Below are 19,159 nucleotides of genomic sequence, written 5' to 3'. Positions count from 1 at the left end.
AGCTGCAAAATGTGATCAACAATGTTAACAGCATAGCTTGGCCCAGCTGTACCCCTTTTAATAGGAAATTTGTCAACCAATGGACAGCATACATGTGTTATGACAGTGTGCTATACAGAGCAAATGTGGCCCTCTTGCAACGTTCTATGTGTCAAAACGATGATTCACGAGTCTTTCTCATGACTACACCTATTTCTGCCAAACTGATGAGCATGCTGACCGTCATCCCTTGCTGGTCAAGGTACTCGGCAGTATACACTGTTAGAAAAATTTATACCTTTTGGAGTATAAACGGCTTGTCCCAGGGCGTGTACCTTTTGAGGTATAAACGCTATACCTTCCTCAAGGTATACTCTCTTTATACCTCCCTGAAGGCATATTATTTGCACCTCAGGGTATAAACATACGTATACCTCCTAGAGGGTATATTTTTAAGGGCTTTGTGGTATAATTGAAGAAAACGGTAATATTCGATTTGTTTCAGCGTCATATCCGAGTGACGGCTTCCCAGCGCAGCTTTCCACACATAAAAAAAAAAAAAAATACATGACGAAAGGAACGATAACAAAAAATAAATTACCTGGAGACACTCGCGCACAAACTCACAAAGCATGGATGTGAATCGGAGAAGAAAGAAATTAAGTAACAATTAGCATTAAATTGGAAGCCAACAAGCAACACCAACAAATATTACGAAAAATATTTCCAGGAGCATTAGGCATTTGCTGGAGAACAGATACATATATAACACACCGCGGCTACACATGGTGGAGACCATCCTTCGCGCGGGAAGCAACTTAAGAAGTGAGGGCGTGTAAATTTATTTTGGGATCGAAGAATTGGCTTCCCTGTGCCCAAGCTCAGACTTCTCCAAACTCATGTAATTTCCTAACCAGCTTCTCTGATTAACTGCGTAGCTTCACATACAACCGCGGGCTATAGGGTTTAGCAGCCCCATATTTGTCGTTCACACGTTCACATTGTGTGCAAGCCATAGTGAAAGTTCGTGCGGACACTGGCGGCAGGTGCCGCATCCCCTTTCAGTCCAAATCTGCCGCCAGGTGAACGACCTCGCAACATTCTGATGCAAAATGCTTCGAGCATTGCACACGACACTTTTCTTCAGAGCACTCAACCACTGGTTTCGTACCACTCAATCACGCACAAAATCAACTGAGAACTTGGCACGAAACATCTTTGTTAGTAGCGTACCTGCTCGTACTGCGAGAAGCACGGCATTGTCACAATTCACTCACGCTGCACCTCTCACAAAGGCGAGGCGAGGTTGTGTGTACTGACCATAGCCGGAGTAAATTAAGACGCAGAGAATGGTGCCCGTATACGTACAGGCGACTCTCGATTTCGCTTTCAGCCTGACGAGTGATGATTGCTGGCCTTGCTGGCGATTGCGAAACTACGAGCCAGTAAACAAGCCAAACAAAGAACCAAACAAACCAAACAATGAGCCAAAGCGAAAGCTGAGCGTGACGTCAGCTGTTCTAGTGGACGATCGGACGGCGAACTAAAAAAACAGATTTCGCAGTAAATACAGGGTATTCGGCCAAACTATTTTGGAAGTACATTCAGTAGGCATCAACCTTTGTGCCTGCTAGTTTTTGTTGTAATCAGTGGGAGTGGGTTTGGTGGTATATCATGGGTGAGTCAGTCATCTTCTGTGGTTGGTGTTACGTTCTGCGGAAGAAACTGAAGTTCGGAAAGAACAGGAATCCAAAGGTGTGGAAAAGATAAAGCATGAACACAGAGCAGCCGCAATGGTGAAGGAGAGGTGCAGGGGTCAGCGTTCATCCATGCGTGTTGGGCCCCGTGTGTCCGGCGTTTGTGCATCACGGCAATGCATGCCCGCGATGGACAAGCATCATCCCTGAAAGCGATGTATTTGTGATATTTATCGTACACTCTTAAAAATAAAACTCCTTTTTAGGTGCAATTGGGGCGTATTTGGGGTGTATCAACTGCTTTACTCTCTCATTACACCCTGAAGAAAAAGAATACACCGTGTTTTTGGTCTGAAATGGGTGTAATATGTGCATGTCCCGCTCTGCAGGGTGTAATTTCGAGAACTGGTGTGAAAAAGATGTAGTAGCCATCAAATTTCTAATGCTTCGCTACAACAGGTCTGGCAACAGTGTGCTGTTTACTCTGTTTGTTCTCCAGCTGTGGGGGTTGGAGTTAGTTGTAGTTTTCGTGTTCTTTTGGGAGGTCGTTTGGTGACCTACAGGTCATTTGACCATCTGAGTTTAGTATGACACTGCAAGGATTACGGTTCCGGGTCCCAAACGGATGCAAGCAACACATGCGCAGTGCCCATCGGATCGAGTAACTTGTCCGAGCGGCTCGCTGCATCGTGCTGTTTGGTAAGTGTTGTAGGTGTATTTTGCCTCGTCTGGTTGGTTGAGATGCCTTTGAAGCGGGTATCTTCAGATTATGTTTGAACCTTAAGTGGAATGCACGGATTAGATCAGAACAGTGCGCGTCGCGTTGTAACTGTCACATGTGGCCGTTAGGCAAAGACAGGGGGTATACGTAACACACGAAGTTGGTGCAATTTGTGGTAGCAAGTAAAGCAGCTGGCAAGAGGTAGCGGGCAACGAAAACACAAGGCCACAACCCTCTGACGCTCTGGCTGTGCGTGTCTTCTGAACAAGGCCCTGGCGTGTTGGTGTGTTTGATGGTGTAATTGGTAGTACACTTGACCAGAAATCAGAAAGGTATGGGTTCGAGTCTGGCTACCGACACTTCGCTGACCCTTTACCGATTGCAGCTTTTGTAGGGACATTGGTCTTTTAACTACACTATCATAGTGTGCTTAATTTCTGAGCTATTTTAGTATAATCATCTGATTTTTAACTAGTCACAATTTTACCATGGTTTTGGCGTATTATAGCTTGAGTTGCTTTTGCGCCAATAAAATTCAATCATCATCACCATTTACCGATTGCCTTACTTTCTATCTTGAGCTGCTTGCATGTTGACGAGGGCTGTGTTTGTGTAGTCCTAGACGATTTCAGAAATTGCATGGATGGCCCACCAGAGAGCGCCGTGTTGCGAAAGCCCCGCTGCACCTTGGGATTTAGTTTTCAGGAGTCAGAGAAAAGAGGAAGAGCGCAAACGGTTTCGGTTTTCTCTCTCCTTCAGCTCCCACACCTTCGAGCAACAGGCAGACGAGCACGAATGTAAACCATTTCCCACGACGCATTGCGCGATGCGCGTGACCACTGATCTCGATTGTAAAAGGCTGGGTCGCGGATAGGGAGCGCGAGCGTGAAGAAACCGGCCGCCATCTTACTGTACCCACAACAGTCGCGGCAGCGATCATGGCAACTTCTTGCAATTACGGTCGTACCAACTGTACTGGCAAGGTTACAGGGCCTAAATTTATACAGGTGAGCCACTCTTTATCGAGGAATAAATAGGCGTACATTCTGTATATTTAGTTGACCATTATGAAGTGTTTTTTTGCCCAAAACGAGCACTGGATGCAGGTTGCTTGATCGCTCTTCCGACGTTCAATCGAGCACACTTGCATTTTACCCGGCGGCAAATACAGTTTGAGTGCATAATATGCTTGAAAGAACATGTTACACTACACAGGTAGTGTTGTTATCAATATATGTGCGAGCACTCGAGCGCTTTTTTGCATGCATTGCTAGCATGGTACACGGTGTTCTCTGCGGAAGCAAGTGCCACATTCCTTTCTTTGAATTACCTTCACGCACAAGTTCGGTATTACGTCATAATGAGACCACGATTGTCACCTTTTTCCTGTATTGGTATTGTTTTGTGCCTTGGTTTGATTTGTGACAAAGAATCCTACGTAACGGTGGTGTGGCGCGACCTGAATAACGCCTTTGTGTCTGAGCTGTACCGTCAGCTTGTTACGATAGTAATACAGTCGACCCCCGTTTATCCGGACTTCATTTATCCGGATCCCGCGGTATCCGGACAAAAGCCACGGGAACGGATTTTCCTCCATGTATTTTGTTCTCGTTTATCCGGACTTCAGCTTCCGGACTCGGACAAGAATTCTAGGGAACGAAAGTCGAAAACTCTTGTAATCCAGCTTCAGTTATCCGGACCACAGTGAGTAAGAGGAGACGCTGACCCCGCTTCGTCACCCTTTTCGCTGTGTTTGGGTTATTCCCGTCACACGTCAGGGACCTACATTCCTCCGTAGGGGAGACAACCGTGGACGATGACCCTCTTTTCTCTTTGTGTGCGTTGGGTCACGTTGACCAGCCGAGTCATTTGGAAATATCTCGAGCAACTGTCCGGTTCTAGAGGAGAATACTCCAACCCGAGGGCCTTACGGCTTACGGCCCGTTGGTCGATGAAGACATTCCCCTATAGCTGAGCTGCGATCCCTGATGCAGAGGCTCACTGCGACTGCCGTAGATGATGCTGCGGTTTCTGACTACGTTGACGTTGATAAGGATGATGACGCGTGTGCAGCTATGCCTGATGACGGTGTGATTGCTGCTGTTGCCTCCGATGATGTGCAGCAAGACGGTGCCGATGACGCCAATGAGAAACAAGGCTCCGACATTGACACTTTGCGTCCGCACTGACATTCTTCGAGCAGCGCAACAGCGTGGCCCAAAACTATGCAATTAGCAAAAGTTTGCAGGAATCGAGTGCCTACACTACTATGTAACAGCTGTCATTGACTGGATTTCTGTGCGTTTCTATTTTTTGGGACGTTTCTATTCGGTCGTTTCATTTATCCGGATGCCCCGATATCCGGACGATTTCACCGGGAACGGCACTGTCCGGATAAACGGGGGTCGACTGTAATTTGTAGCGTGTAGTGCTATTTGTAGCAGTTTTTAAGGCAAAAGTGGTCTCTCAATACAGGTTTCGTCATGAGGGCTGCCCAGTGAATAATCTGTGCAGTGTAATACGGCTGGGTGTACAGGTAAGTATCACGTTCCTCATCCACTGGTTTCTACTTTACAGGAAGGAACAACCTCAGTGCACGCACTGTGGTTAGCCTCTCTCAGTTTTGCATATTTTCTTGCATGTTCACATCAGAAACACACCTTACACATTAGGCTCCTTAACCCAGCAATATAATAATTAGAGATTATAATTCTTTTTAGAAGATTTCCCCATATTCTTTTTAGAATAGTTTTTAATCTTTTTAATTTTTAGAAGATACAGGGATTGTAAACCATGTTTTAAACTGGTGTTTTAACATTTGTCCAATGCATTTATTAAACAACATATTCATTTTTAACTGGTTGCACCCAAACCAATGTTCTGATGTATTATTTCCTTTGTTGTCGATGCACCATAAAAATTGGAATAATCATCATCAATCCAGGTTACTTCACAGCTGCCTCGTCAAGAAATGGGTGCAGAACCTGCGTAATGCCCACAAACCTTGACTACCACAGCACCTACAGAAAGTAAAGGCATATGTGTCACATGGGATTTTTAAAGGCATTCACAGTATATAATGCCTTGTATGAACTGTTGTAGATCTAAGCAGCCTCTACAGTACACCCTCAGAAATTAAAACTTGTCAGGGAACTGTGATAATTGTTTCAGTTAATAGGCATGCGCATATACGCTATAAGAAGAAAATTATTTATTGAGAATGCTCTTCTCTGGCTACTCATGTTGTTTACATCTACTGTTGATCACATTCATTTATCACATATTATATTCTTATATATTATTATTATATCACATATTCGATCACATTAAATTTAAAATTTAGCATATATGAGAAAATATCAGGAGGGAAGTTGCTATTCATTGCTCATTCCAACCTAAAATTGAGTGCTACAAATTTAGAGAGCGTACCTGACCATTGTCATTCCTAAAATATATATCGCCATTGTAGCAAGGTCACAAAACAATAAATGTAGTCTTTTGCGACCTCCTTGCACGTTCATTGTATCCTGAAACGCATAAGCGCAAGAAATAAATCTTGAACTTGAATAAACTTGATGTTGTATAAACTTGACATAAAATGTTGAATAATATAATGAATGAATACTCATCATCAGTGATCTTCATTACAAAAGCATATCGTGTTAGACTTTTTTGTTTGCGTTTCACAGACTGGGTACACGACGGCCAAAATGACAAAATCACAACTGTTTCAAGCTCCAAATAGTCCTGTTGCAATTTGAAGACCATACGTTGAGCTGCATTTTTTTGGAACATGCTCCACATAACAAGCATGACAAAGTCAGCACTGGATAGCAGGACCCCATCCCCAAGCAGCTTTTCTCACGCTGCAGTTGTATTCAACAAAAGCATGTGAGTGCTGGAGAAGGACATTCAGTTTGGCACAACCGCACCATGCAAATAATCAGAACAAATAAAGGAAGAAGCAAACAAACATAGAAGGGCTGTACTTCAAAAAGAGATAAGTCCTGTGTCTCAAGGAGGTGTTACCACTTTCTAAGTAACTTAATTGATTAAGCTTACATCACTACCTGATTAACTGTCCTAACGAGTGTGATCTAATTGCTTGAAGTAATTATTTGGGCTGCTTCGGTGTGTCCATATTTGCGAGGCAAAGCACCGCTGTCGTTTACTAAAAGACTCTTTCTAAGGCGATGCTTGACATCTAAAACAACGGCTGTGATTCTACAGAACGATCTCTTTCTGCCATGCGAGTATATCTTTTCCCGGACCGTTCTTTATGGAACAATTTTTGTCCAGAACGCAGTACGGGATATTATATACATGGTTGTTGTTCACCTCAAGTCGTTTCTTATTGAAATATTGGCTTGGAAACGTGCTGTAGTACAATCCCCAGCGCTGCACTGCAGTGACGTTCTAGTTTCGGAATGCAAAACATAACGTAATTAAGAATCGAACGACAGGACACCTGTGAAACACTGTTAGGATACATCAGTATACTGGCACCATACAAAATTGTGTGATGACAAACAACGATCAATGCTTGCAGCGCAATAAATACTCACAATCTCTGTTGCCTCCCATTGTTTTCTATGGGCACACACAGCACTTTAGGGCCCACCAACATGGCGGCCCGAAGGCACGCCTCTCCCCCACGAGCCCCTCTCCCATGCGCGATCCAGCCTTTATACATAGAGATCAGTGCGCGTGACTTGGGCGACTGAGGGCCCCCGTGCGGAGCACAAGGGCAATATCTGAAATCGCCTATTCTTCTCTAGCCTCATCCATCTGCGTAACTATCATGTAATTTGTGGTTCGCCCTTAATTTGATGAAGGCATTCCTCAGGACTTCTCTTAGCCTCACCGTATAGTACCTTCATCTTCGTCGCTATGTTGGTGAACACCTTTATGTTTGTATTGTGCGGTTTTGTTATTGCAGTGCATGCCGTGTATTATAGGTAATCCAAACAAAGATATGCCTGTTATTCTAACCGTTGTGTTTCTGTTCCCTCGGCATAACACCCTTAATTACTGAAGGGTGTTGTCTTGCCTGAGGGTGCAGACATACACCAAAAAGGGAGTCAGTCAGGGTACCGCTAGATTACACCAAAAGAGGTGTTCAGAGAACACCCTTTCTGAGGGGTGTAGTTTTGCCAAAGGGTGTGGATATACACCAAAAAGGGAGTCAGTTAGGGTATCGTCAAATTACACCCAAAAAGGAGTTATATTTTTTAGAGTGGGAGACAATCGGTTTCAAGGTTACGCGGACGTTTGAGGTCTGGTAACGAGTACAATGCGCTTTCTTCCGCATTCTTCTTCCAATCTTCTCTTGCTACTTTCCCACGTAATGTGCCAGTCCGAAACGTGCGTCACCATTGTTGGGGGAAAGACACGACGTTAGACATTCCGTCGCCAGGGGCGACGCGAATATGGGAACGGTCCATTATGCTTTGCGTGTACCGCATGTGAAGACTAGTGTACCTCTTAAAAAATGTACCTCTTGTATGCGTTACCTGCACTCCAAAAGCAGAACTTTACCGCATAGCCCGCCGTGCGCCAAATGATATGGTTATCGTTTCTGATTCGAAGAGAGGGGTGGGCGTACGCCTTTTTGCAATTTGAATATATGTAAATTGACACAAAAAGGCGTACGCCCCCTCTCTTCGAATCAGAGGCGATAACCCTATCATTCTTCGTGATGGTTTGCGCACAGCGTGCTATGCGGTCAAGTTGTGTTCTGAAGAGTGTGGTTTAGCGTGTACCCATTGGTATGCACGCGTAGCGCACAGTGTAGCGTATCCACTCAACGTAATCAAGAAGACACCATGTTTTATACAACATTCCCAACAGTGTCACTGGTCTCGCTGTTGGAAAACACTTCATGATCCACGTACACTCTTAAAAATCTGCACAGCACGCTCCTAGCAAACCATCATCTCGAATGATGCCGTTATCTGCCCTGATTTGTTGAAAACGGAAGGCGTACGCCTTTTCTGTGACAATTACGAACAGCATAAGTGTCACAAAAAAGGGGTACGCCTCCGGTTTTCAACAAATCAGGGCTGATAACGATATCATTCGAGATGATGGTTGGCTAGGAGCGTGCTATGCGGTGAAGTTCAGTGTAGGCTTCGCGCAGGAGACGTTTCAACGGAGTGTTGTCTACTTAGCATCGCACATGATGGACGTGCGATTGCGCACTAACATCAATTTGTTGTGTAGACGGCGGTGGACGGCAATACGTAATTTGTGTCCTTTGAGAGACGATGCAGTAATATGAAAACGCATAAGTATTGAGCGAAACTTGGTGTGGTGATGTATACGTAACTTCTAAAGCAGGGCGCTGTCGGTATTAAAATGGGTACTACCCCTTTTGGGACCTTCAGTGGACACCTTTCAGAGAAAAATCTGCCACCGAAGTGGGTCATTTGTTGCAGTAATTAATTGGTTTCGGTTTACGTATTTTTGTCGCGGCTGGTCGCGGCGAAGCGCAAAAAGACGCTCTTTCACTCCCTTATCCATCAATGAATTACGTCCTTACACCAACGAATTACACCAATGAATTACACCAATGAATTACGTCCTTTTGCGCTTCGCCGCGACCAGCCGCGACAAAAATACGTAAACCGAAACCAATTAATTACTGCAACAAATGACCCGCTTCGGTGGCAGATTTTTCTCTGAAAGGTGTCCACTGAAGGTCCCAAAAGGGGTAGTACCCATTTTAATACCGACAGCGCCCTGCTTTAGAAGTTACGCTTTTTTACGAAACTCATTTGCATTTTTATTTAAATAATGAGCGCCTCCCGCTCATTCACGCGGTGCGCATCTTGTAGGCGGTATTGGACAGATACTTGTAAAAAAGAAAGTTATTCGATTGGTGCACCGGTTCGCGAATTATTTAGCCCGGGGATTGAACTGAAACACCCTGTATAGCCAATCGAATAGCACAATTACAAAGTGCTTGTAAACGGTGGTTGACTTGCTTTTCGCTGTTCTATAGTACTGCTCATTTAATGGGGCTCTACGGAGCTGCTGCTAATTTTCATGTCAAGGTATGTCCAGGAGCTTGCTGGCACTCGGCTCGATCTCTGTGGACGGTGGTTGTTCATGAGCCCCCGAACAGAAGGAAAAGATTACACAAGGGGCTTACCGCAATGGTTACAGTGAATGAGTCTACAACACTGACAACTCTGCAAGGCATTACATGCAAGTGGACAACAGGAGGGCTAGAGTGAACGTGTACAAGCAGTCTCATACCTATAGGATTAGTTTTTGGCATTTCATTCCCCATTAATCGGTGGCAATCGGTGGCTCCTGTAGAAGCGTACGGGATGGGGAAACAAACAGAAGTGTTTCCGTGTACACAGTAAATGGTGCTCCAGGATCCTTAGCCATGTTTACTACATGAAGTGTCAGGGAAAAATTAAAGGTGTTGGGACGCTTTCATAGATGTGGTTTGTTGCACCATGGGTGCATCATACATTGCGCTCCATTATGCTGATCAAGCTCTCATGCATAAAAGCTCTCGAAGAGATGCCAATACAGCCAATTCCACTGATAGGCCTAAGGTATGTGACATCAGAGCTGCTTGAGTTTTGCTATTCAAGGTGCCCATTTTCTACACACTATTCCTACCTTGGTTTGTAAAACACACATTGGTACAAAAAAGCTTTTATGTTCATGTGGGATGTGTTGCAACCCCTTTCACGGGTTTGTACGGAATGACCTCGTTCTGCACGCAAGACTTACACAGAACACTTCAACTGAACCTGTATTCTGTCCATCTTGCAGTGTACTTGTCTACCTGTTGCGAGCGATTATTGGGGGGGGGGGGCAGTCAGGTAGTTTTATGATCTCTGTGTATTCAATAAAATTATGGTCTATTCAATGTTATGTGTAAAATTACAGCATCTGTGAAATGTGTGGAGATGTGCATTGATTCAAGCAGTAACTCTGCTCCTGAAACCAGCATGCAGATCCAGGAGTAATACTGGTGTACATGACGCATGGAAGCAAGTGGTTGATTAATGTGATGGCTCATGGCTGCACAGGACCAGTAAACCAGCCGAAATAAGGTGCGAAGATATCCCCGATAATTACACTTGCACGCTGTCCTTGTACAGTGCAGTGTATTTTTGTTTATTTCTTCCTTTGCTTTTTGTGTTACTCTTCAGCTCTCATAAGCAACATATGACCTCATGTAAATATCTTACTTGTATCTTACTTGGAAGAAGTTCGACTACTTCTTGAAGACTACTTTCTACTAGAAGAATACCAGAAGAATACTTTTACGCAAATAACGAGTATCGATATCGCGATACGATATTTCGGTAACGGGCGCAACACTGCTCATAATCCGCATGCTCCTCATTTCCCTCATAATCCTCTTCTGAGATCCAGACGTTGCACCTGGCATAGCAGCCATGTTTTTAAGTGTGCCGTACAGAAAATCAGATATGAACGTTTTGCTTGTGCTTATTATCCTGTCGTTCGGCTGGAACAGAGCTGACAGTGCTCCATAGACGACTCACGATAGTGCATGGATGCAGTGTATGATACAGCACGAGAACACGTCACAAAGAGTGACAAACAACACAACCGCTGACTTCCAACCAGTGTAATATTAACAAAGACTGATAAATACCTAGCCCAGTCACGCAATCACAACCTGTCTAAACACGAGCTCCCTGTCGTTAGCACGATGGACTTCTCAAACAAGACCCGTGACTTATTTGGTTACCACATAGTAAGGTCCAAATATTTAATCTCTTCCCGCGTGTGAGTAACCGAAGCAGAATTGACGGATTTATCCCTTGCCCACTCTTTACAATGTGATACACTCCCAAAGTTTCTCTTTCGTTCTTTTTTTCTGCAACGTCCTTGAATACTTGTCCTATCGAACCATGATGTGCAACCAAACCTAGCAACATGAAGAGCCAGATGACCGATAGGAGGGCCAGCGCAGGTTGCTGCATGCTCTCGTAACCTATAGTAGCATCCCTCACTGTCACTGGCCCTCCTATGTTGCTATATAGACGTGGTTGCACACCATGGTTCGATAGGACAAGTATTCAAGGATGTTGACTTCCGTTGTGGACCCTAATGCCTTCGACATCGCGAGACTATAGGCACTCTGTCGTCCGACAAGGCGCTCAGGGCACTTGGAGGTTTTCTACATACAACCGGGCTGATGGACATTCTCTGACTCGCTGAATGTGTAGCGGCCGGTGGACAACGACGAGGCTGGACACGCGCCTGGAGCACCCGCTTCAGTTCCACCGGCGCGGCCATGGAGATAGGCCACCGTCACCGCCTCTCCGTGGCATACCATCACCGTCGGTCGGGACTCATGTAGAGGAAGACCATCGTCCTCTACATTTGGTGACCCGGACGAAGAACATCACGTCCGGAGCAATTCGGCCCTTCACCATCCCAAATTTGGGAAGACACCATCGAGCAGCACTACCTCCGGCACACACGCGCTTCACAGATTGAGCCGCCTTCACTCCTGCCGCATCTCGGTACTCTTCACCGCACCCAACGCTTCTCACTGCCGGCCGCGACACTCGAGCCTTGCGCTCACCTGCCGGTCGCGGCAGTCGCGGCAGCCGACGCCACGGCACGCTTCAGCCCGTCTCGGCATCTCACCACGGCTCGCATAGCCTCGCCTCACTCACTTCACCTGGGACTCTCGAGCTTCGGCTCCCGTGCCCGTCGCGGCACCCCAGGACCACGACAACGAGCGCCTCACTCTCTCTCGCTCGTCTCTACGTGACGGATCGTTGTTCCCCTCCCCACCATCTGTGACATGTCGCCAACGTGTGCCAAGCCATGCACCTGTTCAAGCATGCACGTCAACCACGGTCGCCCTCCCTGCCCTCCTCCAGTGAAGTCGTCGAAATCATCTGCTTTATCGCCGCTCCGCGTCTGAGGGGGGGAGTGATGTAGCGGCCGGTGGACAACGACGAGGATGGACACGCGCCTGGAGCACCCGCTTCAGTTCCACCGGCGCGGCCATGGAGATAGGCCACCGTCATTGCCTCTCCGTGGCATACCATCACCGTCGGTTGGGACTCATGTAGAGGAAGACCATCGTCCTCTACAAATGTTTTCTATAGTATGATTGTTGAGTTTCTTTCGCAAACTCGAAATGCCTCTACAAATGTGTGCTGTGTGTGCTCACTGTGCCCCCAGCGATTCCGACATTTCGCACTGACTTGATTGAAACCTTTGAACAACGTGTTGAACTCCGTCAATTTAACCCGCTCACCTGTTTATACTTTCTGTGTGTAAGCATACTGGGGTAGACAGTTTGACTTTATTGTAACTCACATCCCCATTTTGTTATTGTCACATCACGTTGCTCTCGTGCGTGCTTTTCACTGGTGGTTACCGTGGTACAGGGAGCATCCCAGTGAAGACCACTGAGGGATGATGGGATGTTTTATGTGGTGGGTAATCCCATCCCAGAACAATAGGCTCCCCACCTCCTGTGCCATCATCATCTCTTCCCACCCTCTTTCGCCCTCCCCTCTTCTTCCTCCCCCTGGTGCACCGAGCCGCCACTACAGAACAGGCTGACCGCACTTCACTCTCCCCCCCCTCACACACACACATTACCCCGCCCCCCGGCGGCTGCTTGTAGGTTCCTTATTGTGCTATTATTTGTTAGTCAGCTCACTCTGCCACGTCGGCGTGCTTTCATTTTCCCGAGCGCGACCGTGAATATTTGGCCATTTTATTTTCAAACTTATTTCCATCAGTCGATATTTCACAACGGGGATCTCGGGCAGTTTCTTTCGAGGTACATCCAGGGCTCAGAGTCTCAATCTTCGTAATATCTACCAATACCCAGCCGTTTTCACCTAGGCCAACGAAGGACTCTAATTCTCCCTCCGTAAACACACGTGGAAAGAGTTGTAAAAAAAGAGAGGGATGAAAGACGAGAGCCGTGAGACGCCGGTGGTAGCATACAGGTTTCTAAGCGGAAACGGGAACGTGTTCTATCCCTTCGTGGGGCTCATTCTGTGCAGTTGCCGCCCACAGAAGATCGCGGATGAAGCTTTCCCCAGGGTAAGTTCCTTTCTTCAGTGTGTAAAATGTCCCGATATATGGAAAGCTCTCCATATCGCGTGTTCTTCATATTTCCCATGCTCGCGGTTGCCTCTGTTCTGCATTTTCCCGTGCCTTATATCTTACATCTGTAGATGCCTTCGATGTTATCAGCTGTCTCCCATGTCTTATCTGAGCCGAAACGTCAGACAAAAGACAGCATTCACGAGGCTATTTTGTTTTTTTCCCTTTCATCTCGCGACGTGTTGGTTTCGGCACGTTTGCTACCGATGAAATTTTCCGTGTCAGATTAGCACACGAACATCGCTTCTACGGGGTGTACGTTGAGACGTCTGCAGGAAAAATTGCGTGCGGGAGTGTATTATATTGTTGGGAGTTTATCCCCGAAGAGCACAAGCGACATCTTCGTGAGGTACTCTCCACTTTATTGTACGTGCTTACATTCCCAGTGTATGTGCTCACACCGAGTCATTTCGTTTCCCGCGTCTCGCCGGAGCGCAGTCTCATCTTACTCGAGCTACACCCAGTCTACCTGGAGCTATCTCTTTTCCTATTATATCAATAGACCATACTTTGGCGGACTTTGCATCGCGCGTAGGTTCTCGTTCTTTCACCATAACTTTGTTCAGCTGCCATCGGCCTGCCTGCTTCGTTGCGTTTGCAAATCACAAAATGAACATCCTTGCACAACCTCGATGGTAATAATTTTCATAGAACCTCATGGAGTAAGAGGACAAGGGACTGCAACCTTCCAACTGCCCCACATTCATTTTAGTGTTATCTCGGGTCAGTGTTCTAGGACGGTGTTACGTTACTTTGGAAGCAAGGGCTTGTGGAGACCGTCGGTAGGCTCATGGTTACGTCAATTCCTGAAACTGAAACCGAAACCAGATGTGAACGAGCCGTCCGTTTTTTGTGGTCATCTAAAAAACTATACGATGTTCACGATGTTCCGCTGTGTGAAATTTATTGCCCTTTGGCACACTCTATCAACCCTCGATTCATGAGCGGTAAGTTTCGTGGACGATCATAAACTGAGGGTTCGAGAATCGAGTGCTCACACAACACAACTATGTGGTTTTACATAGTCTTGCCATCAGTCGACATCTCTGGTCTAATTAATGGCATGGGCAGCGGCGTTAGCAGGAGCGGGAATGCTGACATGAGGCTCTTACTGTGTCCAGATTCTATGTTTTCACTCTGTTCCAATCTGTTCTTTCAGCTGTCAACATTGAACCTGCTCAGCATCCGGCACACAAGACTATCATGACATCGAACACTGAAGGTGGACACACATGCAGTCGCGATGGGCTGCAGGCTGAAAATCCTCACAGATGCTCGACCTACGATTCCTGCTTACCAGATGTCGGTCAGCTGTTAGTCCACGATGTGACCTCCCATAATGAAGCGGTAAGTTCATTTCCTCGCTGTTGACGCGGAATACTGGTAAAATGCGGTTACTTTGCTGTTACTGACATTGAACACTATGTACGCATTGCAGCACACAAGCAAGAGAGGCGTTACCTGCACTGAATACAGCACTGAAGACTCTGTAGACACTGAATTGCGGGGCTTTCCTAGCGAATGCGTCGTGTGTGGACAAACATTCCAACACTGGCGGGCACTCCGAAAGCATATGGCGTCACATGATCCCGTACGTGCATGCTTTCTTATAATTATTAGTCTAGTAATAAACTAATGTCTACACACACACATAGAGATACGATGATGAGATGGGGCTGATGCCGGCCAGCAGGCTGGGCGCTGCCCCAGTGCCATTTGTAGGTAAGTCAGAGATGATGATGGAGATGAGGATGTCTACATTATAGCACAGTTCATAGACAAAATGCATGTCCCAACCATGTCAATCAAGTGTACGGCTCGCACCAATGTTAGCTTGAACAGCTTCAAGTCGAAGCGGGAAGAGAGCCACCCTGGCGGCGCGTATAGCAGAAAACAACGCCTTCACAACAGCGGTCACGTCTGTTTCACACTCTGCCGTTACTTGAGTTAAGCGCCACAAGGGAATGCAGGCCGGAATGTTGTTCGAGTTAACTCTGATGTGAGCTGTACACTCTCAAGGGCCATGCCAAAGACCTGTAATGTCCACGCAGGGGCCAACCGACCCAGCCTTCTTCAGGAACTGCCGCACTGCTGACGGGAAAATGCAGTGCATGATCTGCGGCGTCGTCAAGACAGACAAACGTTCCCTTCGCTACCATTTCGCGTCCCACACCACTGTGCACCAGTTCATCTGCCCAAAGTGTCCGGCCAGCTTTAAGGCATCTCACCGCTTCATCACCCACTTCACGCGAGCTCACACGTCGCTGGCCCGGATTTTTCGATGTGAACTGTGCGACTTCACCACCCTGTACAGAAACCTTCTGCACGCGCATAGGCTGAGACACGATGGAATCGTCGAGAAAGAACGTTGCGAGGTGTGCTTCCAGATGTTCGGAAAGGAGGGAATCAGGTACCATTACTTTCGCCACACGGGCGAGAAACCGCACGTTTGTAAGGTGTGCGGCAAAGGATACAGTATGGCAGGGCTCCTGAAAAAGCATATTGCTTCCATACATTTGGGCATAAAACGCGTGCGCGAACACAGAGACTGTCAGGTGTGTGGTGCGAACATGGATCTCCGAAACTTAGAGACGCACATGCGGCGTCACACCGGCGAGCCTACGAATACCTGTTGCGTCTGCGGGAGGCACTTCTTCAGCCTCAGGGGATACGTCCTCCATATGGAGAGAATGCACGTCCGCAAGAAAGATCGGGAATGCCCGGTGTGCGAGAAATCCTTTCACGGTCTCTCACAGCTGCATCAACACATGCACGTGCACGTGGAGGAAAAACTGTTCAAGTGTGAAGTGTGCGGGAAGGCGTTCAGGTGGAAGCATAAGGTCGGCGACCACATGAAGACGCACAGCGAGGAACGGCCCTTTAAGTGCGAGCTCTGCGGAGAAGCGTTTAAGTGGAAGCATAATCTGGCCAACCACGTGCGAGCCAAGCACAAGTGAACGTTCCTTTCACAGGAAGAAGTGCGTGATTCTAGGGTTTTGATTTATCTGTTTTTAACTATTTAGTGTTTTCAGAGAAATGTAATATATGGAAATACATGAAATTGTGACGCGTCACCAAGGCATGAGATTGAGCTGTAGTATTGAGGTACGTTTTGAGATGTTGTAGCGGCTAAGGTAAAGACGTGCGCACCACGACTGCTGGATCAAAAATAATGGTACCGTGATGTTACAGGTAAGGTACGTTTGTCTGCACAGTGTGACGACGTATTGCGTCAGGTGCGTCAGGACTGAAGGTTTATTCGGCCAGGTAAGGCCCGTGCAAAAAGCAGGAGCGTGGAAACGTGACACGAGAAGGTGTGCCGTCAACTTCGACGGGTGCGCTTGAAACGGTATTCCTCACTTTGTACTTCAATTTGAAAAAGTAGTCCACAGTTTGCAAGATACTGTATCCGCATGGCATTTTCTCGGTGCCTACGCGATACGACAAATTTAAGTTTAAAAAAATCTGTGGAGGAACAGGAGCTATATATGTACTCAAAGCTATACGGGTGTACGGCCGTTAAGACAACTCCTTCCAAATTTCTTCTCGGGTTCTTCTCAAAAATCATTGTGGCACTAGCACGTGCTCCACATTGTATATAGTTGGTTGCCAAGTACTGCAAAGCACTCAGTTCAAGTCGGCTAAGCAAATTGCACTACCTTCTTCTTCTTCAGCCACAACGGAAATGGCCCTGTTGAGGACCGTTGTCGGTCGTGTTTTCGTTTTTTTTTTTCGTTTTTTATACGGAGAAAAAGAGTAAAGTATAAGAGAGTCACAGATAAAAGTACGTCTGCGAAAATGCATCTGTTATTTCACTCAGGATACAAGATAATAATCTAAATACACGTACTCATTTACTTATATTCAGTTGGAATATTCAACTGGTCGCGTGTTATCGAAACGAAATAGCAATTTTGATCGCAGACGCCGCAAACTATAGAGGCTGTCAAAGGAAGAAAAACCTAACGATGGACCATCACATTTTCATTTACTTTTTCGCTGGAAGAGGATTTAAGACCGGTGTTTTCCAACTTGATCCACAAAAGTGCTGCGGGATATCTATCTACCTGGCACCTAGGCCAGAAGGCAACCGGACATTAAGGGGTTTCGGGCACCAACAGCCCTATGGTGTTACGCGCGAACTGACCTATAGTACAGGCGTCGGACTTCTGGGCAAGAGGGAGTACGGCCATCTACTATAGGTTTCTTAATAACAGTTTTACGTTGTATAGTTGTGAGAAGAAGTGATTGGTCGCTGCAGCGTCACGCGGTTCGTGGATGTGCAGCGTGAAGAAGACGACATCTCGAGACCTTGCTGTTCCAAGTCACTTTGAGCCTCCAGGCCGATTTGAACACTTCCTCAGCTCAGCTAACCTGTTCTGTCTTCTTGTTTCGTCAGAAATCCTACAAGGCTTTCAACACCATACATCATCGTAATGTATGGTAAGCATCCTATTCAGCAGTAGAACTAACAACACGCGTATTTCCTGTATACGCTATACGTTTGGTGCAGTGGTTACGACACCCTGTACAATTCAGGGAAGGTTGAAGGGAGACGAAAACGAGCAGCGGTTGCTATTAGATTATTCATTTGGGGCAGTTACGAATTAATTTTAGATGATCATGTTTAGGTTCGTTCCCCTGAGTGGGACACCGATACCGTTACTGCTCATTCTGACGACAATGTGCATCCGTTAACATTCGGAGCGGTTTGCGGACAATTTGCAGCGCAATGAGTGCTCGTTCGAATTTAAAAGCAGCACATTACTGGAGCAAGAAACATTGTTAGTGTTACGCGATACGAGATGTGAAACATTGTTGGTCTCATTCATACTCCAGCTTTCGCAGTGGTGAGAACTCTTATCTGCTATACCATGTTACGAGCGGAATAGGCGTAATATTGTTGCATAATGTAAAACCCCAAGACTAGGGAACACGAAGGGACAGACACGACACGAAGTCTCATCGTGTGGTGTCTGTCCCATCGTGTTCCCTAGTCTCGGGGTTTTACATTACGCATCATCTTCACCAGCTCGCTTGCTTCCTAGCCAGTTTTTCATTGTAATATTGTTATTCTACGCTCCGTAATTCTCTGGAGAAGTTCTTGTTCAAAACTTCCACTTCATAATGGGCGTAGCGTTGAGACATTCGGATATCCATACGCCATAGCTTCATACGCCATCCAGATGCCTCTGTCCATTGCTAAGTCATTTGTAGCTCCCAATCAGACGCCAACACGGAGGTACACATAACGTCGTCTGCTGTAAGTCGAAGAGCGGTCTAGAAAAACTGACGAACCTACGCGAGTTGAAAGATGGAAAGTCATTGAAAAGGTTAGCCAGCTGTATGGGTCGAACCCACATCTTCTGGATTACCGGTCCAGGGCTCTACCAATTGGGCTAAGCTAACACGCCTTCCCACCGACTTCCAGGGTTTTCAGTACTACTGTGTAGACGAACGACACAGATAATCAATTAGGTCTGTTTTTTCGTGGATTTCAAAGATTCATACAGCTCTCCTGGACGCAACGCAGACGAAATGCACTGGGAACATGTGCTCCGATTGGTCACAAATTTGAGACTACAAGCACGAGCATGTTTCAAAAACTTAACTGTAGCTCTTG

The 19,159-nt window shown here is 46.5% G+C and overlaps 2 protein-coding genes across 3 annotated transcripts in view; both read left to right on the top strand.

Annotated features, from left to right (window-relative positions):
* Positions 1–10,914: 10,914 nt before the first annotated feature.
* LOC135389888 (zinc finger protein 879-like) lies at positions 10,915–16,610 on the top strand. 2 transcript variants are annotated; one of them, XM_064619929.1, is made up of 4 exons: positions 10,915–13,473; positions 14,696–14,883; positions 14,975–15,127; positions 15,588–16,610. In XM_064619929.1, the coding sequence occupies exons 2-4, from the start codon at positions 14,740–14,742 to the stop codon at positions 16,491–16,493; spliced, it is 1,203 nt and encodes a 400-aa protein (XP_064475999.1). In that variant the 5' UTR covers positions 10,915–13,473; positions 14,696–14,739; the 3' UTR covers positions 16,494–16,610. The 2 variants fall into 2 exon arrangements, with proteins under 2 accessions (XP_064475999.1, XP_064475998.1); XM_064619928.1 differs by lacking the exon at positions 10,915–13,473 and adding an exon at positions 13,512–13,885.
* Positions 16,611–17,793: 1,183 nt separating this feature from the next.
* LOC135388037 (uncharacterized) overlaps positions 17,794–19,159 on the top strand; it is a 34,948-nt gene continuing 33,582 nt past the window's right edge. The window contains exon 1 of the mRNA XM_064617320.1: positions 17,794–17,979. Coding sequence (XP_064473390.1) covers positions 17,973–17,979 — 7 coding nt within the window. The 5' untranslated portion in view covers positions 17,794–17,972. The remainder of the gene's footprint in view (positions 17,980–19,159) is intronic.

The sequence above is a fragment of the Ornithodoros turicata genome, chromosome 3, assembly GCF_037126465.1.
Source record: "Ornithodoros turicata isolate Travis chromosome 3, ASM3712646v1, whole genome shotgun sequence".
Lineage (NCBI taxonomy): Eukaryota > Metazoa > Arthropoda > Arachnida > Ixodida > Argasidae > Ornithodoros > Ornithodoros turicata.
Note: the sequence above shows the minus strand (reverse complement) of the source record. Positions and strands in the feature narration are given on the sequence as shown.